Source organism: Coffea eugenioides, chromosome 9 (genome assembly GCF_003713205.1).
Source record: "Coffea eugenioides isolate CCC68of chromosome 9, Ceug_1.0, whole genome shotgun sequence".
Lineage (NCBI taxonomy): Eukaryota > Viridiplantae > Streptophyta > Magnoliopsida > Gentianales > Rubiaceae > Coffea > Coffea eugenioides.
In genome coordinates, this window is record NC_040043.1 from 4,871,422 (window position 1) to 4,895,303 (window position 23,882).

General features: G+C 35.1%; 4 protein-coding genes across 7 annotated transcripts; 3 read left to right on the forward strand and 1 right to left on the reverse strand.

Moving 5' to 3' along the window:
- Positions 1-842: 842 nt before the first annotated feature.
- Positions 843-8,068, reverse strand: LOC113783556 (bifunctional TH2 protein, mitochondrial). The gene is made up of 7 exons (XM_027329721.1): positions 7,651-8,068; positions 7,098-7,206; positions 4,080-4,370; positions 3,490-3,904; positions 3,103-3,369; positions 1,228-1,833; positions 843-1,117 (listed from the first exon to the last, which is right to left on the reverse strand). Exons 1-6 carry the CDS (start codon positions 8,046-8,048, stop codon positions 1,421-1,423), a joined length of 1,893 nt encoding a protein of 630 aa, XP_027185522.1. The 5' UTR covers positions 8,049-8,068; the 3' UTR covers positions 843-1,117; positions 1,228-1,420.
- A 4,580-nt stretch (positions 8,069-12,648) lies between these two features.
- LOC113782038 (protein GPR107-like) lies at positions 12,649-13,956 on the forward strand. Its single transcript, XM_027327949.1, has one exon. The coding sequence runs from the start codon at positions 12,649-12,651 to the stop codon at positions 13,954-13,956; it is 1,308 nt and encodes a 435-aa protein (XP_027183750.1).
- Positions 13,957-15,607: 1,651 nt separating this feature from the next.
- LOC113782706 lies at positions 15,608-19,184 on the forward strand. 4 transcript variants are annotated; one of them, XM_027328607.1, is made up of 8 exons: positions 15,608-15,773; positions 15,889-15,966; positions 16,152-16,219; positions 16,313-16,453; positions 17,182-17,223; positions 18,164-18,294; positions 18,524-18,625; positions 18,760-19,184. In XM_027328607.1, exons 2-8 carry the CDS (start codon positions 15,890-15,892, stop codon positions 18,886-18,888), a joined length of 690 nt encoding a protein of 229 aa, XP_027184408.1. In that variant the 5' UTR covers positions 15,608-15,773; position 15,889; the 3' UTR covers positions 18,889-19,184. The 4 variants fall into 4 exon arrangements, with proteins under 4 accessions (XP_027184408.1, XP_027184409.1, XP_027184411.1 ...); XM_027328608.1 differs by having other exon boundaries at positions 18,176-18,294; XM_027328610.1 differs by having other exon boundaries at positions 18,209-18,294.
- Positions 19,185-19,716: 532 nt separating this feature from the next.
- Positions 19,717-23,629, forward strand: LOC113783043. Its single transcript, XM_027329058.1, has 2 exons — positions 19,717-20,220; positions 22,781-23,629. Exons 1-2 carry the CDS (start codon positions 19,807-19,809, stop codon positions 23,303-23,305), a joined length of 939 nt encoding a protein of 312 aa, XP_027184859.1. The 5' UTR covers positions 19,717-19,806; the 3' UTR covers positions 23,306-23,629.
- Positions 23,630-23,882: the final 253 nt, after the last annotated feature.

Below are 23,882 nucleotides of genomic sequence, written 5' to 3' on the forward strand. Positions count from 1 at the left end.
TTAGATATATAATATATATTCAAAATTTAAAATTTACATTAATCATCATCCATCTAAACTGATAATATATATATAATCAGTATATAAAAGATTAATTCATACACATATATATATATACACGTGTATGCGCGCACCCATTTGTATCTCTATGCTTTGCATGAACAACATACAAACATGTTCACCTGGTTAAAAACTGTAGAAAAAGTAGCAATTTTTTAATTTTAAGAAAAACATCAAATACCCATGTTAATACACTCCTATACATAAATCTGGAGCTAAGTACGGTGCTCATGTTTTAAGTACTTTTGGAGTCGTTCATTCCATTGAAACACGCTGGTAGATACGGCTGATACCTGATTCTCGAAGGCCATTTTCTCAAGAGTTTTCTGCAGGGCGTAGGTTCTACATTTACCAACCTAGTTGCGGATGGCCGCTAATAAAAATACACATCAAACATTAAGCAAATTAGGCAGAACTGTTCTGAAAAAGGATATTCTTGAAATACTTTTACCTTTATGAATGATTTGGGAGAACAAAACTTAATCTGGTTTAGTTTAGAGTACTAGCATAATCTGGTTTTAGTTTTTCGTGATGCCAAAAGTTACCCTACTCTCAAGATATCAAAATAATCAAACTATCAAGTTGTATGAGAATCATAACTAAACTAAAAATGGACCCTTTGTCAAAACGGCAAGGCTTAATCAAAATACGTATTGAATTATTATAGACAAATTATTACTGACCATTCTGATTCTCAGACACTTTTTCAAACAAATTTATTAGGCCAATAATAATAATGATATCAAGCCAGGTGCACAACTCTAAGTAAATTAAAGGGATGATAGAGCAAGGTAATACTTAGGAATGACAGTTTTCCAGAAATTGACTTGAGATACAAGGAGAGCAGTGTAGAATCTCATTACAGATACCACAAACAAATATCTTTTCCTTTCATGGAGAAAGCTGCAAAAAATCAAGCAGTCACGTCTTTCTCCAAATTGCCATTCAATCCAAAAAACTGAACAGCGTAAACCCCAACAGGGTGAATATATTACACTTCAACTAATAATTGGTAAAACTGCCTCTTTATGATGATTTGATCATGAGCTCTCAGTATCTGAAAGGTACAAAGTAATCATAGAAGAATAGTCAGCCTCATTGAAAGAAGAAATATGCGCGGTGAAAGACAAAGAGGACTAAAAACAACTCGATAATTGCAGTACTCACTCGGAACAATCAGCCAAAAGAATCACATCTACAATCCTGTAACAGAAGGCCCTGCAGAAAAAACACAAGGGAACAAGAGAGCTATTCCGTGGCCTCAAATAAAACTAGCCACCAACCCATCAACACATTATATTTTTGTATTAACATTCTTCAATATCCTAACATAACAAAGGATGCGAGGGGAGAGAAGATTCTACTGCCCAAGAATAAAGGCACTAATCTCTGCCCAACTTGTGACTGTGTAAAGAATGCCTGAAAGCCCCGTCCATACAGCTGAGTTCCCCTCGACACATCCTTTCTGTTTCTCAACCACGCCAGGAAACAGCGGAACAAAAGTAACACCAAAATGACTTCCTACTCTCCTTAAACTAGTGCTTGAGCCAAGTACAATGCCAACATCTGCTTCAAGTAAACAAAGCAAGTCACCCACTGAATCTCCAATATACACAGTCAGATTCCTTCTGTTGTTGCTGGAGTTCTGTAAGATATCACTAAACGCTTTAAGTTTGTCAATGGGAGACTCCACTTTCTTAACAATTTCACCCGTTGATAATGAGTTTTCGTAAGTAAATTCATTAGCATGCACATTCAGGGCATTTAGGCCACCTGCAGAACATAAAACAGAAGCAGAATGTAAAATACTTAAAGCTCCCGACTTACCTCCATACAAATAATTCTTTATGAGAGGCAAGAAATGATAAAACCAACTTTGCACACAGTGAATTTAGCTAATGTTGAAAATAAAGAACAGATCAACCAAGTGTTCCTTCTGGTCCATTTATCTGTAATTTGCAGGTGCACCATTTTACCAATATTAAAGGGTCAAACAACAGTAGAGTCGGGGCCAGAATAAGACGACTATGGAAAACATAAACAAGGCAATGTATATTAAGTTGGCCTTCCAAAACTTCAATGGTATATTGAAAACATGACAGAGCACATTTAGGAGATTACTTGAGCCTAAGCCAGGGATTTTTCCCTAGGTTTTTTTTCTAAAAGATAATTGGAATGCTTTCTTAAAACTGAACAGGATTAAAGCTCCAGGAGAGCACAACAAGCTCTGCTCAATATGGTGAGGATGCTAATAGTCGAATTCCATATGCAAGAATACAGTTTTCAAGTTCCAAGCACATAACTGAGACAAGAACAAGTTAAACTAACACCTTTGACACATTTAAATATTGTTCCAGTACTTCATTATTAGAAAGCCATTAGGCAGCAAAAGATTGAAACTGCAAAATAAAATTTAAGTCACATTTTGTAATTCTCTATTATCAAAATTTAATGCCAAAAACATTTTCCCTGCATAACCAATTATAGTTCCTATTATTCTTTTCATCAACTTATCGACCATATAAATTGCGATAGCAGCAAAAAACCATCTGTGGCACTTCATGCTCAATCTCATGCAAATCTACATGGGAATTTGTATCTATAACCACTTTAAAAGATCAACTGTTGGAACACATTGGTCAAAATAGTAAATGGGAAATCACCAAATTGCAAAGACTGGAAGCCCTTGAACCCCACAAGCAAAGCATCAAATCCTGATATATATAAGACCTTCAGTCTTCCTTTACAAGAACTGGGGTAGTCATGTGAAAATAGGCAGTTGAAATGATCCTGCTATTACATTTACCTAAAACATAATCCAGTAATAGAAGTTGACATCTAATCAACTGATAACAAGGCATCACTTGTGATACCATGTAATAGCTGGGTGACAAAAGCGTGTTTCATCCAGAAGCAGTAGAGTAAGAAATAAATAAAAGATAGCTCTTTGCAACCAAGTATAACAAATCTATCTCAACCTAGTATAAGCTAAATGCAAACACTAACATCACATATCGCAATTCTGGGAATTAAAGAACATACCTGCAGAGAAGGCAGACCTAATAAGATCAGCACACCAACAGTAGGAAAGAATGTGGACCTTTACATCCAAATTCTTATTCCCTGTGATGCTCTTAAAGAAATTGATACAACCATCTTGGAGAATCAGACGCTCCCCAGCACGTCTTATATCTTCAAGATTCAATCCCTTGAGTACCCCAGACTCAATTACCCTCAGATTTGCTCTTTTCTCAAAATCTGAAAGTTGCTCCAGAGCATTGCGTAAACGTTCATAATCAAACTTATCAGCTGTAAAAATGAAAGTTAAGAGAAAGCTTCATTAATACACATCACCCTTCACATAATTCAGTTCATAGTAAACCTCAAAAAAATCAAAAGATAAATGGAGACAGATGATGGAATAGTTACCTTTATCTGAAACCAAAATGCTCTCAATGCACTGTTCATACTCTTCTGTATACTGCTTTGACAGAAACCCCCATCTGCTCCTCAGATCAGCTGACGACATCCGAGCAATTTGAGTTTCCAGTTGACTTTGATCAGACTTTTGCGCTGTTATGATAGCAATTTGCGCTAAGATGGCAGATGAATCAACCACAGTGCAGGTCAAATCAAAGTCAGAAAATATAATAAGTTGATCTTTTGTTTCTTTGTGTAGTTTTGACAGAGGAACAACAGTTTTCTGCCCAAGTGGCTGAGCCAGAAAAAAATCCAGCTCAAGTTTCATTGCTTGATGATACAGCTTTTCAATGATGTCAAGCTCTTCACCAGTCAACGAAACGCTTAATTTATCCAGTAAGTCCTCAGTTTGCAGAGCCGATGCCTAAGTTTTAAAAAAAATATATAATTCATAAATTAAAAAAAAGAATGTGTAAATAATAATAGGGCGTGCAGATGAACACATTAATGCACTTTAAACAAAAGAAAAACAAGTGAAACCCGCCCGTAAGGCAAACCAATTACAGTACAAAAACCAAAGAGACAAGAAGAAAATGAACCTGGAAGCCATCAGAGTAGTAATTGTCAATCCATTTCTTGTAGGGATGAGTACTTTCACTCTCATCAAGAAGTGCCTGCAATTCCTTGCCCAGAAATGCATAAAGCCTCATGCAGGGGGTCATAGCACCTAAAGTATAAGCCGCCACTTTTGTTTTCTCAAATGGAGTTGCAAGTTTACCAGGGGCTTTTACTCCTTCAACCTTCCCCGAGGCTGTGGCCAACAAAAACTCCGTGTACTTCAACGTTGCAGGATTAAGTGTGCTTTCTTTGGCTGGAGCAGTTTCCCATTCCTATACATCATGTAAACAAAATTGATTTGTTTAACCCAATGAAAACTATTGTTCAACCAATTAACAACATTCACATATTGCTGAATCAGAAGATGTACATCTACAAAATATCATAAGCATCTAGCTACTTTGGCAGTAAAAGTTAATCAACCATGTAGCCACGTCTATGTCAATTTTCCATGTAACCATATCAGACCCATTGTAACGCAGAATATTCCCACAATAAACTGGGAATATCTTTATTCATTTAAGTTTGATTCTCTTTTCTCGGAGAAGCTACACATAGCATTGCTCTTACAGGTATAAACCTTAGAAACAGGGTTACTCACCTTTTATATAAGAGGGCAACTATAATAGCAGATGGAACTTTTAGAGCAATTTCTCTGCCTAACATTGTATTGGGTACACTCAACATTTAATGATTAGCTGAATTCGTAGAAAATGGAAATTTTTTTTAAAAAAACCAAAAATTAGATTGTTATGATGCAAAGCCATGCATCTTTTGCATTAATAAAGCAAGACCAAATAGAGGAGTATTGGAAGTGCAGCAGTGGAAAAGACAAGTTCTGAAGTAACCTGTTTTTTCCCAGATGGAATCATGACAAATTTCTTTTTCATGCCATTCAACAATGCCAGCTAATTCAGTTGCAATAATTCGGAGGTGGGAAAACAAATATGGTTTCGTTTTTAAAAGCACCCCCTCTACTTGGTGAACAGGGAAAAGAGAGTTGTTCGCACAACAATGCTCCCCATATTTAGGGCCAGGAAAGCGAGAACAGGCAGGAAGCAGCAGCCCCAACCATGCCAAATGAGAGGCTCTCCACAGTGGCTCAAAGATAAATATTACAACCACGAATTACTGAATAATGCAATAAACATTAAATTTCATGGATTGGTCAGGAATTCTTCAACATCTGTCTTCAAAGTTACCTATGCTCTTGATGACTATAGGCCCCATTTACTTAATGGAGACATTAATAGAAAAATTTCACCATTTGGCTAGTGGGAAATGAGAGTATTAAAACACTTTTCCCTGCTTTAACTTACTAATTTGCCTTATGCGCCTCATGGTCTAAACTTTATCCTACCATAGGAAATATGATATATTGGTAAAAGAACAAAATACCATAAATGTTTTCAGAAATTATCATTTACCCAAGTGAAAGCTTCACCTAAGGATAGAGATCATACTAAAATTGGTAAAATGTAAGGCCCCGTTTGCTGGACAGGAAATTACCCTTACAGTAAGCTAATCCTCTTCCAAAGAAGTATAGTTATATATATATGCAAAGATATATTATCCGTTGGACATAGAAGCTAAAAAAGCACTATATCTCATGCTCAGATAATTACCAAGCAGAAAAGGATGGGGGAGAAGAGGGGCTTATAAGTAGTACGTGGCTCATAAAATTCCTCTGTAAGTCAGAGTTTGTAAATATACCACCAAATTTCATTTCATTTAGACTTGGCTAGCAACTATCTGTGTACCAAAAGCGACTTAGGAGTGGCAATCTGAACAATGTGTCATTAATTGGTTATATATAAGAATCACTACCATTAAATCAACCTATTTAATGTTGTGTCTTGACATGTCATGTGATTACCTATTCATGACTACAAGCATCGATAGTGCCTACCTAAGAAAAAACTAAAAAATAAAACTTGCCAGCATACCAAACGTTAATTTCCTTCACAAGGAAAAAATTAAGTGATTTCATTTTTTTTGAGAAAAAAAACATCAAGTCAAGGTCCAACATGCTAAACAAAATGATTATCCACATCACCAAAAAATTAGCTAACATCAAGTCAAGGTCGTACATGTCTGAGTAATTCCGGTAATTTCAAAATGCACCATCTACAAATTCTGGGGAAACATATCCTAGGGGCAAGACAATTGACAAGAAGAGTTGCAGCCAATGTAACTATGGAACATCTTTGTTTGACACTAGTCAACTCTACAATTAATCAATCAAAGACAAAGTCTCAGGTATATATCACAATGATTGAATCATCTTCTCATGTGCTTACTGCAACTCCATTGTTGAAAGGTTAATCGAGTCACACAAAGAGTGAGAATAAGGCAAAATAAGTAATAACTTCATGAGAAGTGGATACATAGATCCAGTTGAGAGCGTCCTTACTTTTGTCTAACCAGTTATTCATTTTAGATTCTAGCAATTCGAATCCCCATTTTCCTTAAACATGGTATTCCCTTGAATGCCATAAACCACAATATGATGCATCAAACATACTAATTTGGCTCCACATAATCACATTATATTGCAAAGCCACATTCCTTGGCATTTGAACATGTCCTTTGGGACATATCCTGCACATTTTCCTTCAATATATGTGCTTCTTCAATGTTCTTTTGTCTGCAGTTCAAACCTTACTATTAGACAGAGAGATTTATATCCAGCAAGATAATTATCTATAAAATGCAGCAAAGGAATTGGTCTCCTTCATCAAGTCAATGTAAAATTTACACCCATGTCTCCCATAAGATAAATAATTGCCATAACTAATGCCTCTCATAAACAAATTATAGCACACAACTACGCATTTGGCAAGAGTACATCTATCTGATAGTTTTAACTTAATAGCTTCAAACCCCAATGCATAGTGGGCCATTATCCCTACAATTGAATGCATGCAAGCAAATCATTTCTGCAATACCCAAAATTAAGAAAAAGTAAACAGCACATGCATAAATTACGAAAATCTTACTTGGATGAATGAATTATGCATTTTGAGCTCTTGAACCACATTCTTCCTCAATTCATTGATCCCAATCTTCGCATCATCATCATCTGCACACTCCTCTGCCAATTCATACCTATCATTTGTTAATTTATTCCAAGAAGTTAGAAAGACCTCGTTTCCTTCAGTTCTTGATAACCACTCACGCTCACTCCAAGAACACAAGCCTCAATAATAAATTAAAATTTTAAAAAGCACTTCCAAAGCCATGTAAAATCTCTTAACAGTTTCTTCCAAGGAATAAAGAAGAAATAACCCCGATATTTATACGACAATCTCTAACCAATCGCTCCTATCTCACTTACCTATCCCTGGTGTGCCTAGAAAAGAAGAAATCAAACAAGAAAATCAAATTTCACTAGAATAAAAGAAACCCACCAGAACTTAAACCGACCAGAAAAGAAATAACCCCGATATTATACGACAAATGAAAATTTAAACACAGAGAGAGAGCGAGATCAAGAAAGAGGGGAAGAGAAAATACAACACTTGAATAAAAAAGAGAAAGAAGATGACGTACGCTTGAGCAAAAGCCTTGAGAAAATAAACATCCTGAGCAATGTAATGGCGGAAAGCATCGACGTTCAACTTCCCAGAAGCCAAAGACACCACGAACGGAGAGTACAAAGAAAGCGTGGACTCTTTCCTGTACTTGATCCAGCACTTGCTCGCTATGCCCACCCCATCATCAATCTTCGTTGTCGTCGTCGTCGCCGGCGGCGGCTTTGGAGTACTCACCGTCGCCATCGGACAACTACTGCTGATTCTTCTCCGCCTACTGAAATCAGGACCAGACAACGACAGCGACGATACTGATGATTTAAAAAAAGAATTGGAGTTGCAAAAGGGTAAATTGGAGAGGGTATTGAGATTTCTGATCAAAATTTGGGGAGCTGGCTTTTGGAATAATAGTCGCATCTAGTACGGGTACCAGTACTCTAGTCTATACTATCCTTGTCCAATTTTAAAAATACACAATTTTGTTTTTTACCTATCAACTTACTTTTTCATGCGAAATGACTATATGACCTATAAATACTTTAAAGTTATAGTCAATATTCTAGTAATTTATACAACTCCCAAATCTAAAAGAGTAAATGTAATAACTAAATATATTTTTTTAATTAATTACTCGGTATTCGATAAGGTTCGACAAGCCTTTGAACCTAAAAAAATAGTACTTGAATTCTGATCGAAATACTATCGAGGCACTCGATCTTGACTCGCACTCGATCAAAGTCGAGTGCGAGTGGAGTTCTTGGCCGCAAGCGATTAGTTCGGTTCGATTATATCTTTACTTTTCAAGTGTTTGGATTGTGAAAACGATAACAATCGTTACAAAATATTCTTGTTTGATACATTTAGAACCGTCAATGGGAATGGAAGACAAATTAAATAATATTTTTTTATTAAAATGCTAATCTCATTAATAATAACTATTACCATTATCAAACTGAAGATATATATGTTGTCCAAAAGCCTTAAGAAATAATATTCTAATAGAGGATATAGTTGAGCACTAACAAAACATAGAGCAACAGACCCTGTCACTAAAATTAGGGTTATTATCACTTTACCCCCTTCAACTATATCACTACTATCAGTTTACCCCCTAACGTTATCTTTTAGTCACTTCACCTCCATAAGTAATTCAACTCAATATGTTAAGAAATTTTGGACAAAAATACCCTTTTATTCTATAGCATTACTATATTGTTATTATTACTTTATTCTTTTAAATTATAGTGATATAATCGCTTTAACTCCTAACATTATTTTCTAGGCATTTTACTTCATTGTTAATCTAATTAGTATGGTCAAAAAATTTTAAATATATTGACCATTTTATATATATAATTAAAAATAGAAAAAGTTGGAATGATTATTCTTCTTTTTTTCACTTTAAAAGATCCAAAATATAAAAAATAAAAGAATTTTCTCAAAATTTTTTCATATTTATTAATTCTAGGAAAAGAAAAAGAGATAGGAAAGAAGGAGACAGAAAATTAGATTTTGTAAAGAAAATAATAAAAAAAATCTAACATTATTGTATTAATTTAAAGTTGTTGGGATTAGGATTGAAATCTGGTGGTAAACAGTAAAGTAAAATAATTTTAAAATAATAAAAATATTTAATTCTTTCTTATTTGTATTTTTTTAAAAAGAATTGAGCTCTCTCTCTCTTTATCTCTGTCTTCCCCTCTCCCTCCGTCTCCCAATCTTTCTATTTGTTTTAATATTAATAAGATTGAAAAGAAGAAAGAGATTTAATACTTTGACTTTTTTTTTGATACTAAAGATGAAAAGAGCCACTTTAAATTTTTTATTGTTTTTTTTATTATACAAAGAGGAGGGTATTTTTCTCTAAAGTTTTTTTTTAACTTGCTAAGTTGGTTTAGTGGTGGGATAAATTGCCTAAAAAATAACTCTATGGGGTAAATTGATAATAAGGCTATAGTTTATGGGGGTAAAGTGATAATAACTTTTAGAGCTAAACTTGTCTTTTTATTTTAATTAACAAATTCCGTTAAATTTGACCGTTAGTCTTGGGGGTAAAGTGACTAAAAGATAACGTTAAGGAGGAAATTGATAGTGGCACCAAACGTTAAGGGGGTAAAGTGATAATAACCCCTAAAATTAATTTCAAACCTTATCTGATTTTTATTTGAAATAATGGAGATACAATATCAAACCAGCATGAAAGTAATGATTGTCACATGCTATAAAGGAAGAAAAGATGAAGAATATTACGAGATTTGTTATACAAATACATATAAAATAAATTAAAATGAAAAAAATGACAAACAAATTTAGCCACATAATATTAGCAAGAAAAGAAAACCCATGAAATCAAGATGAAGAGAGAAAGAATTGTCACTTGAATCAGCTGAGTACAATCAATCATAAGTTTCGATAAAAGAAAGGGATAATTTCATAAACCTCCCCTGAGGTTTTGTGAAATATCACCTAGCTCCCTTGAGGTTTTCAAAATCTCACTTAGCACCCCTTGAATTGACATTTTGGTAACATTGGAAGCCCTTCTAACCAAAAGTAATATTAAAAAATTCATGTTTGAGGAGAGAGATTATTTTAGTGCCTTTAACACCCTTAGACTATAAAAAAATGAACATTTTACAAACCAAGGAAAAAAAGTACTAAATTGGAACCATCTTAAAAGTGAGGATATGAAAATTGGTAAGATTTTATGTTACAGCCAATAGTCACGTCTATAGTAGGAAGAGATAGTAAAAGCAAATACTATTTTTTAAACTATTTATACAAATAGAACCCTTCATAACGTTAAAGGTAATTAGCATGTAAAATCATACATTTGAGCAAAAAAAACTTAGTAATATGAAATTTAACTTCAATATCATACAAAAAATTTACTCAAAATAGACCGACTTTTTTATGGGTGCGAAATATGAAAATTTTATTATAAAAAAAGTCAGAATTTGAAAAATTATTTGGAGTTTCAATTACTTTATTTCTCTTGCGCTCTACATGAATAGGAATAAATAAATAATTAATTAAAGTTGTGAAACACCAAAAAAGAGAAAAAATAAAAAGAACCTGCAGCTATTCTTCTCCAAATGCATTGAATATTTCATTGATTAAATCCTATATTTCATTAACATTTGCAATTCAATAATACATACATATATATGTATGTATGTATGTATGTTTATATAGACATTGTTAAAGAAAAGTAGGAAATTTAGAGAAAGAAAAACAAGTTCAGAAATTTTAAATATGAGGGTATTATTGACAATTCATCACATTTGATATTAGTATATGACCCTACTATCACTTCAAGGGTGCTAAGTGAGATTTTGAAAAGTTTAGGGAAGCTAGGTGATATTTCATGAAACTTCAAGGGAGGTTTCTGAAATTATCCCTAAAAGAAAACCCACCAAATTAAGATGAATATAGAAAGAAATTTTACTTGCACCAGAGTACAATCAATCAGAAGTTTTGATCAATTTTTTTCCATTCTCCTGGATTGCTTTCAGGGTCTGCTGTAGACCTATGAAAGAGAAGGAAGAAGTAAAGGGCTGCAAGGAGAGAGACCCGTGGATTGGATTCGATGAAAACCCATCAATTTTGTTTGAATGATATTAAAAATATTCTAGATTTGCCATACCATAGAAGGGAGACCCATAAAGCAACTCGATTCAGCCAATTGGTGATAGAACGTGGCACTTATGGACCTTAAAGCCAGAGTAACTATCCCAAGATTTTTCGATGTGGGACGGGAAGCCCCACATCATAGTTCTCATAGGCTTGCCATACCATAGATTTGCTCTCATAGTTCTCAACCAAGCATCATGAATGGAATTGACCCTTTTAATAACTCATAGTAGACCCCTAATACCGTCAACCAAACTGAGTGCCTAGTAGTACCATGTTGGGTATAGTGGGCTACAAGAATATGATTTTCTGTTCGTTTCCCTTGGAGTATAGCATTAGGACTACAAGTTGGAAAAGTGATGTTGAGACCCCTTTTTTTTGGGTGATTTCCATTCGGTCATTGTCACAGGTTAGGACATCTTTTGAAATTATAAGAATTTTAGGGAGGTAATTATATATTATCACTAATACAATTCTCGATTATAATAAAATTTAGATACATAATGTTTTATAAAGAAATAATCCGTCATTACCAACAAAGCCATGCATTAGATGTTCAAACTTTAGTGGATTGAATGTGAAAGTATGTTTAGGGTGACTATTTAGACAATGAGGGATTGGAACCTATTTTTATGTATTTTTGGTAGGTATCATATAACAAGTTAGTAACTTCTAGCAAATGGAGTACCGAGCTAGGCGTTGCTTATGAGAGGAAGATCCAAATTTTATCATGGAAATATTTTTCATTCCTCATTGGATGATACATTACACGGTGAAGTTGATTCAATAATAGTGCCTCATGGAACTTAATCTCTGAAACTTGTAACGGTTTGTTTGGATAGTAGATTATTTGGCCAAATATATTTGTTGACATCACCATTACAATTTTCAATACAGTTTTTTATCTCACATACATCACATCACAAAAAGTGCTACAGTAATTATTCCAAATAATATTTCAAATAATACCCTATCCAAACAAATATGCTACATCTATGGCATATGCTAGATCAAAGTCTATCTAAATTTATACCCAAAATGAGCTTGCATTGTTTGTATAAAAACTTTTTGTATCTTTCCATGAATACTTTTTATGAAACGGTACATATATTCCTTGTGTCCAAGCTAGAAAATAGAAGGTCTTGGTCGGTGGAGATGAATAAAAGAGGATTTGTACGACAATAAAGATGTGTGGTTAATTTTGCCTCGAGAAACCAAATTTTTAGCATAGAAATTGCTGTAAATAGAACAAGATTAACTTAAAGCACTTGAGCCAGTACAACCCAATCTTCTTTAATTTCCTAACCGATTTGCCATGCTAATCAAATCAAATTTCAAATAGACATCATGATATGCAGCCACTTTTCGAGATCTCAATTCCTACAAGATGATCCAACCACTTTTATTACTAACAGCAGCCGTAATTTCAAGCATCAGATTTGGTTCTTGTGAGATCAAGGATGTGCACATTGTTGAAGACTCGAGGCCTATAATCTTGTTCGAGAAATTTGGATTTGCTCCGGATGGGCACGTTGACATTTGCATAAAACGTGTTTCTTGGAAATCAAAACATCAAAATGCGAAACTTGATCTTTCTTCCATGGGATTCTTTCTTGTTAGAGATGTATCCTACCCCCAAATCCTGAACGAGTCTTCTTACACAGATGGCTTCTGTGTCCTGTCAAGCATGTATGTGCAGAATCTGTTCGGGTTTGACAAGCTTGCCCCTGATTCGACATTTAATACCTCTGCAGTAATTGACCAACCTGATGAATATAATCTAGTTTTTGGGAATTGTCAGACAGAATTTCATGTGAGTATGAATGTTCACACCGAAATGTATAATATCCATGACGAGGAGAAGGATTTTCTCCCAGCAGGTCAAACTTCATTGCCAAAATTGTATTTCTTCTTCTTTCTGGTCTACGTTGCAATTTTGGCTGTATGGGGTTTTATTTGCATTAAACAAAGGCTTACCGTCCACAAGATCCATCTGATCATGGCTGCATTACTTCTTTTCAAGGCACTTAAGATGATTTGTGCCTCTGAGGACAAAATGTACATAAGAAAGACCGGTACTCCTCATGGATGGGATGTGGCTTTCTACATTTTCGGATTCTTGAAAGGTGTCACTCTTTTCACCGTTATCGTTCTCGTAGGAACAGGTTGGTCATTCTTGAAGCCATACTTGCAAGAACGCGAGAAGATTATCTTGATGTTTGTAATCCCATTGCAAGTTTTAGAGAACATAGCTTCAGTGGTCATCAGTGAAACAGGTCCCGTGAAAAAGGACTGGTTTGCATGGACTGAAATGTTCTTGTTGATAGATGTCGTGTGTTGCTGCACCATTTTGTTCCCTATCTTCTGGTCTATCAGAAGCCTAAAAGAGGCCTCGAAGACTGATGGAAAGGCAGCTAAGAACCTTGAAAAGTTAACACTTTTCAAGCAATTCTACACTGTTGTCATTGCTTATCTGTACTTCACAAGAGTTGTGGTTTCAGCAATTGGGGCTAATATCAATTACAGGTACGACTGGGTGCCGGTAGCTGCAGCTGAAGGAGCAAGCTTGGTGTTCTATTTGTTTACCTTTTATCATTTTCAACCAGTAGAAAGAAATCCATACTTGGTCATCGAGGATGTTGAGGATACCACAAGAAATCAAACATTAGAAATAGAGGATCCCATGGAATCCTAAGTAGTAGAACAGGAAGGATCATGGTGCATTTTGCAAGTTTGTTGCTATTCAATGACTTGCTGCATTGATAGTGTTTCTATTAAGATACTCTCCATACGTTTTGCTATCTCTCGTCTTATCCGGTAACCCTTTGGATGATTGGCCTCCCTTTTTACCTGACTCTTGGACATTTTAGTGGTATGCTGGAGCAGGAAAATGGATTCAGTGAGCTTGAGTTGATAAATATTGCAAGACTTGTGTGCTAATCCCTGTGATCTTTTGGCATCAAAATAAAGACATGAAAATTAAAAGGTTTAAAATCTCTCTTGGACAAAAAAGAAGAAGAAGAAGACGTAATAGTTGTGTACTATTTCGGAGAGCTTTTGCTTCAATTAGTATGTCAAATTAAACATACATAACTCTGTTTGCCACCATCTACCCTACTACTAGGAGAAATAAGGATTACTTCGTGGAGTGTATATTCCCATAAAACATTTTTGATAGCTGTAAAATTAAGACAAGGGGAAACCCCAAAAGAGAGAGAGAGAGAGAGAAGTGGAAACCCCCCAAAGGTTATTTATTTGTTTATTTCGACATTAGATTTTTGTCTTCCCCTTTTTTTTTGTGCCTAAATTTAATTTAGGCAGAACCTTAAAAATAAAATAACAATTATAACTTACCCAAAAAAAAGGGTTAAATGTGCTAAACTCTTTAAACTTTACCCTTAGTTGTACTTTGTGCTCCCGAACTCATTAAATAAGTACTTTGTCCCGTATTTGATATTTTAAGACAAAAATATCCCTACTATTTTATTTTGTTCTTTTTTGTTCATTCATTCCCTAGTTTTCCTTTCCCATTGCTTTCTTTTATTTTTCATTTTTTTTACTAATTTCTTTTTTTCACTTCTCCCATGTGACTATTTTGTTTTACTTTCCTATTAGTATTACTAATTTGTATGCTTATTACAATATTGTAATAATCTTTTTACTTATAATTTCATTTTTTTTATTTACACTATTAGAAAATTTAAGAGAAACTGCAGTGTAAAATATTGATATATGCTAGTCATAATCAAAAATATATTTTACTAGCAATTTGAATATTTAAAAGATATTAGTGAACTAGAACTTTATATTACTTATACCCAAAAAATAAAGTAATCAATACTTAATTTTTTTATGTATAGTTGAATAACCGCTATTTTTTTATTAAAAATTAATTTATTCTAAACTCTAGAGTCTAGACATATTAATTTAAGCAATATATGAGATAGTTTATGCGTAGATATAATATATAGTTTGTTATAGTATAGACTTTATGGTCATTATTTTTTTCAATAACAAAAAGTAAACAAGCTAGAAATAAATAAAGAATAAGTTTAAGAAGATTAAAATTAATATATAGACAATGATAACAAAGAGAATAAAGTAGTTGATCACATGAGAGAAGGGAGAAAATTTTAAAAATATAAAGAAAATTGACTAGTAGAAAAAAGGGCAAAAAAAAAGGAGGGAAAAAAAATAATTAATATGAAGGGGGCAATTTTATCCTAAAATATAAAGTAGGGGGTAAAGTATAGGGGGTTTAATGATTTTAACCCCCACTATATATATATATTTATATATATATCAAAAATCCCAAATTGGCGGTAACTTTTCTGTTTTTACACAAACCCTAAACCCCAAATTTCCCAAAAATCCCCGAATCCCTAATTCACGGCTAAAAGTTGGTTTTGCTGAAAGACGAAGCAGAGAATCTCCCTCTGGAGACCTCAGCCGCCCGAAGTGGTCTTCGACGGCGATTGTCGATTATTGTTTTCTTTTTGAATTTTTTTATTGGTGAGTAGAATTAAATCCTTTCATTTCTGTAGTAAAGTTGGAAGCTTTTGCTCTTTGTTGTTCTTCCATTTTGGGGTTGTGGGAGTCACAAAATTGACCTTCAATCCTTTTGCAGAATGGAAAGCGAACAAGTTACAGAGACATCTCCTTCTTATGAGAAGATGTACCAGATTTTCTCAGATTTCATGACAAGGTTAATTATTCTTGATTAGCTTGGTTGAAAATGAAATTGAGCTTAAAAAAAAAAGACAATTATGTGTAAATGTGAATCCTTCTACACCTTTATGACTAGCTTTATGCTTATGAATGCATTAAAATTTTGCTATTAACAGGACACAACTCATAACTAGCATTACTTAATTTTACGTTTTTACATAGGATCACTAAATTTGAGGAGCTAGTGGACATGGGAAACAGATTTCTTGTGGGCTTTCAACAAGGACTTGGTAATTTTTAATGGAGTATGGTTACACATTGCTAAGAATCAAGATGAATTCTTTCTTTCATTTGATAATTTTGATTCACTTCTGCCTACACAGACTTTCTTCGGCGACCACCAATTGACACGACTTCAGAATTGGTTGCGAACATTATAAAAGCTAATGAAACTAGAAGGCTTTCATCTTATATTCAAGCAGGATGTGTAAACATGCATGATAGAAAACAATGTTTGGGCAAGTGTAAGTGTCTTTAATGCTTGCTTTTCAGTTGGTAGACACTATTAGAGGTGAAAAGATAATATCCATGTCTCTAAATGAGCTTTAGGATATTTGGATGCAAGCATGGAGATTTCTTGTGTGTAGGTCCCTGCATTATCTTTTCTACTCCTTTGGCTTTGCCTTGTTATTCTATTAATTGTTTCTTTGTGGCACCTGATATATTAGATGGTCAGAGAAATTTAAGAGTTTCAAGAAAAAATTTTGGAAACAGATAGTTGAAACTTGATGTAGCATTCTTTGGATTCCCTTTTATAAAGTGCTTACATAAACTCCTCTTTTCAAATTTCATTGACTTAACCTCTTGCTTCAGTTCCAATATTAAGCCAATAGTTACTGTAACCTTATGATAGGGACCAAAAAAATAGTGTCATGTAATTTACTTGATGGAGCGAACATGCAGATGTTTCAAACTGTATTGTTTGTTATCATGTTAGGATTAAACTGTCTGGTGGGTGCTTGATAATTTGAAAAAAAAGGGGGGAAATGGTAATATTTGTATCTTGTTGAAAGCTTGTTTATGCTTTCTCAGTTTTGAACTGTCAGTCAACATCTCACCTCGGTGTCAAAGTTATCTGTGCTCTATTCTTTACTGGAAAGCTTCTATTCAATGGTTCTTATGGTGTTTGGGACTTTGTTGTCTTATTGTAATTCTTTTCCTTTTCTTGGTGTTATTGTTCTGCATAGAGAAGTGAGTACCTGCCATCATGGACTCTTGGACCATTTAATTGGAGGTACAAGCCGTTCACGACATTATTTTTTTATTCTTGAGTTGTTGATTGGTGGTGCTACATTGTCCTTTAAGAACAGTCTAGTCTGCTGTCTTTTTATGTGAAAATTTTTATTTGTCTTTAGCAGAATGTAGGATGCAGTTTACAAATAGAAGGTGTTTCTTTGTCCTGGACATTGCATTCCTAAAAGTTGGGTTTTACCCCTCAGCTTTTGGTATTTTACCAATAAAAATGAACCCTTATTGGTAAACGCTAGATAAACAAACTTCATGTGCTGTTTGAATTTTTTCAAAAGTACCTATGTAAATTTAAATATGATCTTGTTTGAAATTTTATTATTACTCCATTCTTTCTGTAATACCTTCTTGTCCTCATGCTGCTTACCGTCTCTGATTGGTAGAATGGTAGCAAAGCATTTTCATTTTGTTTATCTATTGTTTGATCATTGTTGTTATATTGATGGGGAATGAACACAGACAATTGATTATTCCCAAGGCAGAAAATATTATCCAAAGTGAAATGTTGTTGCAATTCAGTTAAGACGTTGGGTAGTTCTGGTCAACAGAAATAGGATTTAAGACTATGCTCCCGGCTGTTGTCATATGTTGCTTTTAGTGAGAGAATGCATCATGGAAGCTATAAGTTTGGCTGTCTAACTGGAGTAGGTCACCTACCAGTCGTTTAGGAAAATGGTCTTGGTGATTAGTGGACGGGGTTCATGTGATCCATGTGTAATCTAGCGAATTTAGACTCTAGAGGCTATGGAGGTTGCTTATCTTATAAATTCTTATGTTGTAAAAATGTCTGTTTTTACCTCTGAGCTATTAGAACAAAGGTTCTCTTCTTGCACTTCTTAAATTTCCACATAATCGATCCTGTAAAAGAATTTTTTTCACGCTTTTGATGCTTACTTTTGAAACTGTCCCTGTATCAATAATCACAGCTAAAAGTGTAGTGAATGAACTCCAGTGCCTTCTGGATGATGCAGCAACAGCTGTCCAGAATTCCAATGAGAATTTGCAGGATAAAGACTTTCATGGTGACGTGGATTCAAATACAGATATAAGTACCAAAGTATGATGTCCCTTCTCTTGAATAGAACTACAATTTGTTTGAGAAAATCAAATCTGATTTTGTAGCAAATTACCAAACTAAAGAATAGTGAAATTTTCTTCAAATTTGAATCGTCAAAGTAATTTCTTTTTGCTTCTCAATTATGAAAATTCACTCAGTTATTACTAATAAAAACTTATAACCTTTCTTGGATATTATTTTGCCGTTCATGTTGGTTATGTTTGTCTAGGAGGACTTCTTACCCGCCCATGTTCGTAAACCTGAAATTACTGATTATGCTGCCTTAATGGCTGTTGTATATGGTATGGTCAAACAAGACTACGAGATGCAGGTTCGCCACCTCCCTTAGTGGTGATGATTGTATTCCAGATATATATTCTTATGTTCTCCTTTATTATGGATGAAGTTTCCAAACATTCACCTGTCCCTTTGATTACTCTCTAATCAGATCACTGACTGTTGCAGGAAAGGATTGTTTCCTCTCTTAGTTTGAAGTCATCATCGGGTGAAATGGAGAGTTATTGCCTCATGTGGTCTCTCCGGCCCTTTATAGACGATGAAATCATACATAAAGCCTGGAGATTGATTCGATGACTGCTTCTCTGTTCTTTACCAGCTCATTAAGGAGAGCTGATCTTTTACACCCCAGAATTGGTTCTGCAATTCTACTGGGATAACATGCATGCACGTGTAAAATGCATAGCAACATTTTAGTGACAGAATGTCAAAATAATTGCTTCCAGAGATCGAGTGAGTAAAGTTGTTGTGAGGAAGAGGTGTATTGTAAACAGTAGTATTACTAGCAGTGATCTTTGATCTTTGAACGTATATTTGAGTTTGACATATCAAACTTGGATGCTGTGGAGTAATGAATTCTGTTCCGTTCCCTATTTTTATTTTCTTTTTCCTTCGACCTTCTTATTTCATTCTTCTGGATATAATCAAGCATCTGGGAGTTCTAATAATAATCTCTTTTAGAAAATTGTATTTAGTCACTTCAATATGGAACCGGTATGCACTTGACTTTGTCGTTAATAATTGATATCAGAGAGAACAATTCGTATGGAAAAATCATAGCTCTCGAACTTTTTTTCAAATGTAAATGGAGGTGTTGAATCGAAATTTTTCAGTTACATTTTCTTCTCTCGTATTATTCAATTCATGCTTTCTCTGAAAAATTCGTTGCTGAAGAAGAAGAAGAAGCTCGCATGCTCTCTTCGACCCTTTTTCTAAATTTTACTATTTGCATTTCCATGAGATGAAGTGTGTTTCTATTTTTGGTTTTACACCCAAAGCTGGAATAGAAAATAAAGGATTTTACTAAGCCAAAGAGAAGTTTCTGAGTAGCTTTGTTAGCTTAGTTTCTTACTATTAGTAGTTTTGTTAGCTTAGTAAAAATTCAATAATTAATCCAATGGAAAGCCCCAGAAATAAAATCCACCCCAGAAGAGAAGGATAGTATGGCAAGGAAACAAAAAATTTGCAACTTCAGTTCCTTTTCGCCCCCTCTGAATGGGGACTGGAGCACTGCAGTTGCTCAGCCTAATAAGCTCGTCTCCTCCTCCTCCTCGTCATAATCTCTGTTCCCAAAAATTCTGGAAAAAGAGCCAAAATCCAAGTAGCCAAAACAACCATACTGGGTTCTCTTTCTCCCCAAAAGCCGGCGGAAGAGTTGGTGGGTCCGAGTGGGAGAGGAGCAAGACCAGTACCAGCACCCACGAGCCACACCGGCGGTCTAGACCCAGTTACGAGTTTGATTTTTACGAGGACGAGTTTGGGCTCGGAAACGCCAGGAAGCAGAGGAGGAAGTGGTGGTCTGAGGACTCATCACCGTGGGACACTGACATTGATGATGATGATGATGATGAACTTCTTGATGGGCTAGGGATTTTAGAAGGCTCCATTGGTTTCTCTTCCATTTTCAAGGTGACTAATCAATATCCCAATATTTCAATTATTTTGTTTTTTCTTTTGTTTCAAACAATCATACTTGAATTGATGAACTTCTGTCGAGCTTCCTATTTTTTGAAGTTTGTACTGATTATAATTTACCTTTTTTTTTTTGAGAAAGACAATTGACTAGTAACCTGCCAAAGCAAATAATGGAAGAAAATTTTTAGGTAGCCAAATGTTTTAGTATCCCCAACTAAAGAATTGGTTGCCCCGTATAGCTCCACTTATTACCGGTGTTCTCTTGTCAATATTATTGTATCTTGAAGTCCTCCTAAGTACCTATAGTAATCAGATTGAGGCATTTCATTAGGTATATGAAGAGTATTTACTAATCGTGAACATTGACTGCAATGAACTTGTTATATGTGGCTATCCTGTTTAATCTTTTATGTAAGAGTGCACCTGTGAGATTTCCTATGTCTGAATTGTGAGATTGTGGTTTGAAACTTTGGCTGGTTATTGTAGATTTTAGAAGATGTTTTCCTTTGGTCGTGGTTACGTGCTAGTATGTCTACAATTTTTTCGTTTGTAATTCTGATCATCTAACTTTTGCCAGTGGCCATTATATAAGAAGAATTTTTGGCAGACATTGAGAAAAATCTAGATTTGAAATGTCGGTTTCCATTTTTGAATAAAAGACAGAGCAAAGGGAATTCATAACCTGGGTTGTTTAGAATGACGTTTGTCACTATAGCTTTACATCTAAGAAATTTATCAGAAGACCAATCACAATTACAGTATAGCACAACATTTGGGTCTAATGCTGGGCAACTAGGCTACCGTATGACATGGATGCCCAATCATAAATTAAAGTAGTTGCCAGTTGGTTATTCTTATAATGTGGTTCCCATAACGTGGTGAGGTCTTCGGTACCCTGATAGAGTGGGGTGAGAATACCATAATGTGGTCCAATCGGCTTGGTCTCGGGTAGTGTGTGTTTCTCATAGCTGTGGGGCATCTGGTCAAAGCTCTCTGTGCTTCTTTGAGAGGCCTCCATGTGTTTCTCACGCCTTCTTCCCAACTGCAATGGTTCTGAGCCCCTCAGAAACCCTAGTGAGATTACTGTTGGTATTTCCTAGCTCATGTGTTAATTTGGGCCAATGCCTATCATTCACCAGAAGCCCTAAAGGACAGCTTATTATTCAATAGCAAATAGATATCTGATTCTCCACCACTTCTGCTTTGGTTTCTATGTGATATAAGCAAAATGGTCTTACCTGACTTCTGCCAACTTACAGCCCTCCCAAAAATCCTTATACTTCCACCACTGCCAGTCCTCCTCCTAAAAGCTGAACAGCCTACCATTTCTTGGTATCAAGTTCCTAATTTGATTGGAGATTCCCTCTCTTCTCTAGCCAAAATGTTGCGAGTGTCCTCTTCCTTGCTCAAAACTAATCTATTGTGACACATGTTCTCTGTTCTTCCTGCCAGCAACCTGTCAGAAGGTCGCTAATTTGCCCCTTCCCTCTATGATCAAGATATATTTTTACACTGCAGACAAAAACGACTGATCTCTCTCCTTGCATGCCCCTACCAGGCTTTGACAAATTTTCATTGATTTGTTGACAAAAGGCATTTAAGAGCACATAAATAACCTTTCTTGTAATTCAAATTGTTTTTGTCACAACTGTTGCTAGTGAAGGTATTGTGCTTAATGTGGTTGTGCAGAGAATATTAGAGGAAAAACGAAGAACGATTTTGTAAGCATTGTTGTCAGATATTCTCAAAGTAGGTTAGATGATCAAGTGGTGCTTAAAGGAGTAGTTGTCTCTTTACAATGACTATTTGGAAAAGTTTAAGGGGGTGAAGTGATACAATTGAAAGTCATTGCATTAGCATGCAGTCAATGTGATAGAATTTATCAGCCTTCAACACCTGGTTGCACTCAGATTTTTTTTGTCAAATTTGGTATGACTTGTCTTTCATTTTGCCTTTAATCTATCTTCTAATTTTTTTGTGGACATTTAAGTTCGCTTGCATGTCAACAGGGATATTATAAGCTTCCTATTGGTAAATAATATGAAGCTCCATTTAATTCATTAAGTGACTTTGCTGAGCATGATTGCTTCTTGTCAATATGTTGTAACTATCTTTATCTTTGCTTTCATCTCAATGTGATGTTCCTTTTTCTGCTTCTGTAAATTAATTTGCTATGCAACCTGAATCTAACATCACTGTATGTTTCTGGGGTCTAAGGAGAACATGGACATTCCTAGAGTCAATATGGTTATAGTGAAGATATGAGTAGGTATACCTATTAAGGCTGAAGCAGAGAACAATTGCAGAGATTGAAAGATAACCTGAACTTATGGCGGATGTTAGAAAATTGCGTTTTGTTCTTATTTATTTTCCCCTATCTAGACAATTGTGATTGAAAGCTGTAGAACTTTCAACTTTGAGGTCTTGTCTCTTGCACTAATTTATAAGTTAGTAATCATCAGTCGCACCTTTTATGTTGAAGCATCTTCATTTAAGTACAAGTTGCATTATCTTAAGTTTTTCATGATTGAACAAAGTCCCATTATGAATGCAGGTACTTAGATCATTTGGCTGGATGATTCCTCCCATCATTTTATCAATGCTGCTAGGGACTGGAACAGATACCTTTTTCATGGCATTAGTTCTCCCCCTAGCTCAGTCTGCTCTTTCCTTATTATTTGATTCTGTATGGGGAAGGCCCACTAACAGACATAGAACAACATCAAAGTCCCAGAAAAGGAAGAGGACCTCTGCTGGAGCTACAAGTAGTAGTAGAATGAAAGAGGAGAAACAACGAAGGAGCCAGAACGGCAAGAGGGTTGGCGATTACTGGTCTTGGGGCTCAAATAACATTTCTGCTGAGAAAGGGGAGGAAAGGGCTCGGAACTTTGGCGGATGGGATGAGCTTGATAGAGCAGAGAGAATGCAAGAAGAGACTAACACTGCAAGAGCAAATCAAACAAGACGGGATACAGAAGGTAAACTCAGTCGAAGAGCAAGAAACAGGCATACACCACTTCTGGTGAGGTTGCTCATTGCCTTCTTCCCATTTTTGGGATTTTGGAGCAAATTATTGTAAGTATGTGGTGTCCTCTTCAGTGACGTTAGGTATCCATTCCTGGGTGACCAGTATTAATTGGTTCATTGAATTTGTTTGGACCATATGTTAGTTTCTCCATTCAAAAATCTCAAGGAGAGCAGACGCATGTATATCAGTTGTATTTGTTTTCATACGAGGTAAGCGTTTAGCTAGGAAATTGAAGCTTGTTGAGTTCTATCGTCTTCTAGTTTGGAATGACTGATTGGCAGCAGTCTCTGTCCTTGTAAATGTGTGTACCTGGAAAACGATTTGAATTCTGCACATAGATCGAAGTAGAAATGAATGGCTGCTGGGATTTGGACACTTCCTGTACATACATTTAGTTCAAAATTTTCCATATTTGCATGGATGTCTAGAAACAGATCAATTTTCCCTTATACGTGAGTTTGACAAATGATATCCATGAATTATTGCGTACAGAATCCAAAGTATTGACAGTTTCTACATCAAGGAATTGAGGAGCAAGCAGCCTATGATCCCTGTCCAACAATTTGGACAGGACGAGACAAAGACAAAAATTGTGGTTCCTTCTTTGTTTTGATAACAAGTGGATGGT

Bases quoted from the DNA above. Each gene is read 5' to 3' on its own strand.
- LOC113783043 (XM_027329058.1), top strand. From the start codon at position 19,807: ATGGGGACTGGAGCACTGCAGTTGCTCAGCCTAATAAGCTCGTCTCCT. The intron at 20,221-22,780 runs GTGACTAATCAA...TTATGAATGCAG, and splicing joins GTTTCTCTTCCATTTTCAAG to GTACTTAGATCATTTGGCTG.
- LOC113782038 (XM_027327949.1), top strand. From the start codon at position 12,649: ATGATCCAACCACTTTTATTACTAACAGCAGCCGTAATTTCAAGCATC.
- LOC113783556 (XM_027329721.1), bottom strand. From the start codon at position 8,048: ATGCGACTATTATTCCAAAAGCCAGCTCCCCAAATTTTGATCAGAAAT. The intron at 7,207-7,650 runs GTACGTCATCTT...AACAAATGATAG, and splicing joins CTCAAGGCTTTTGCTCAAGC to GTATGAATTGGCAGAGGAGT. The intron at 3,370-3,489 runs GTAACTATTCCA...TCATTTTTACAG, and splicing joins CATTTTGGTTTCAGATAAAG to CTGATAAGTTTGATTATGAA.
- LOC113782706 (XM_027328607.1), top strand. From the start codon at position 15,890: ATGGAAAGCGAACAAGTTACAGAGACATCTCCTTCTTATGAGAAGATG. The intron at 15,967-16,151 runs GTTAATTATTCT...GTTTTTACATAG, and splicing joins TTCTCAGATTTCATGACAAG to GATCACTAAATTTGAGGAGC. The intron at 18,626-18,759 runs GTTCGCCACCTC...TGACTGTTGCAG, and splicing joins AACAAGACTACGAGATGCAG to GAAAGGATTGTTTCCTCTCT.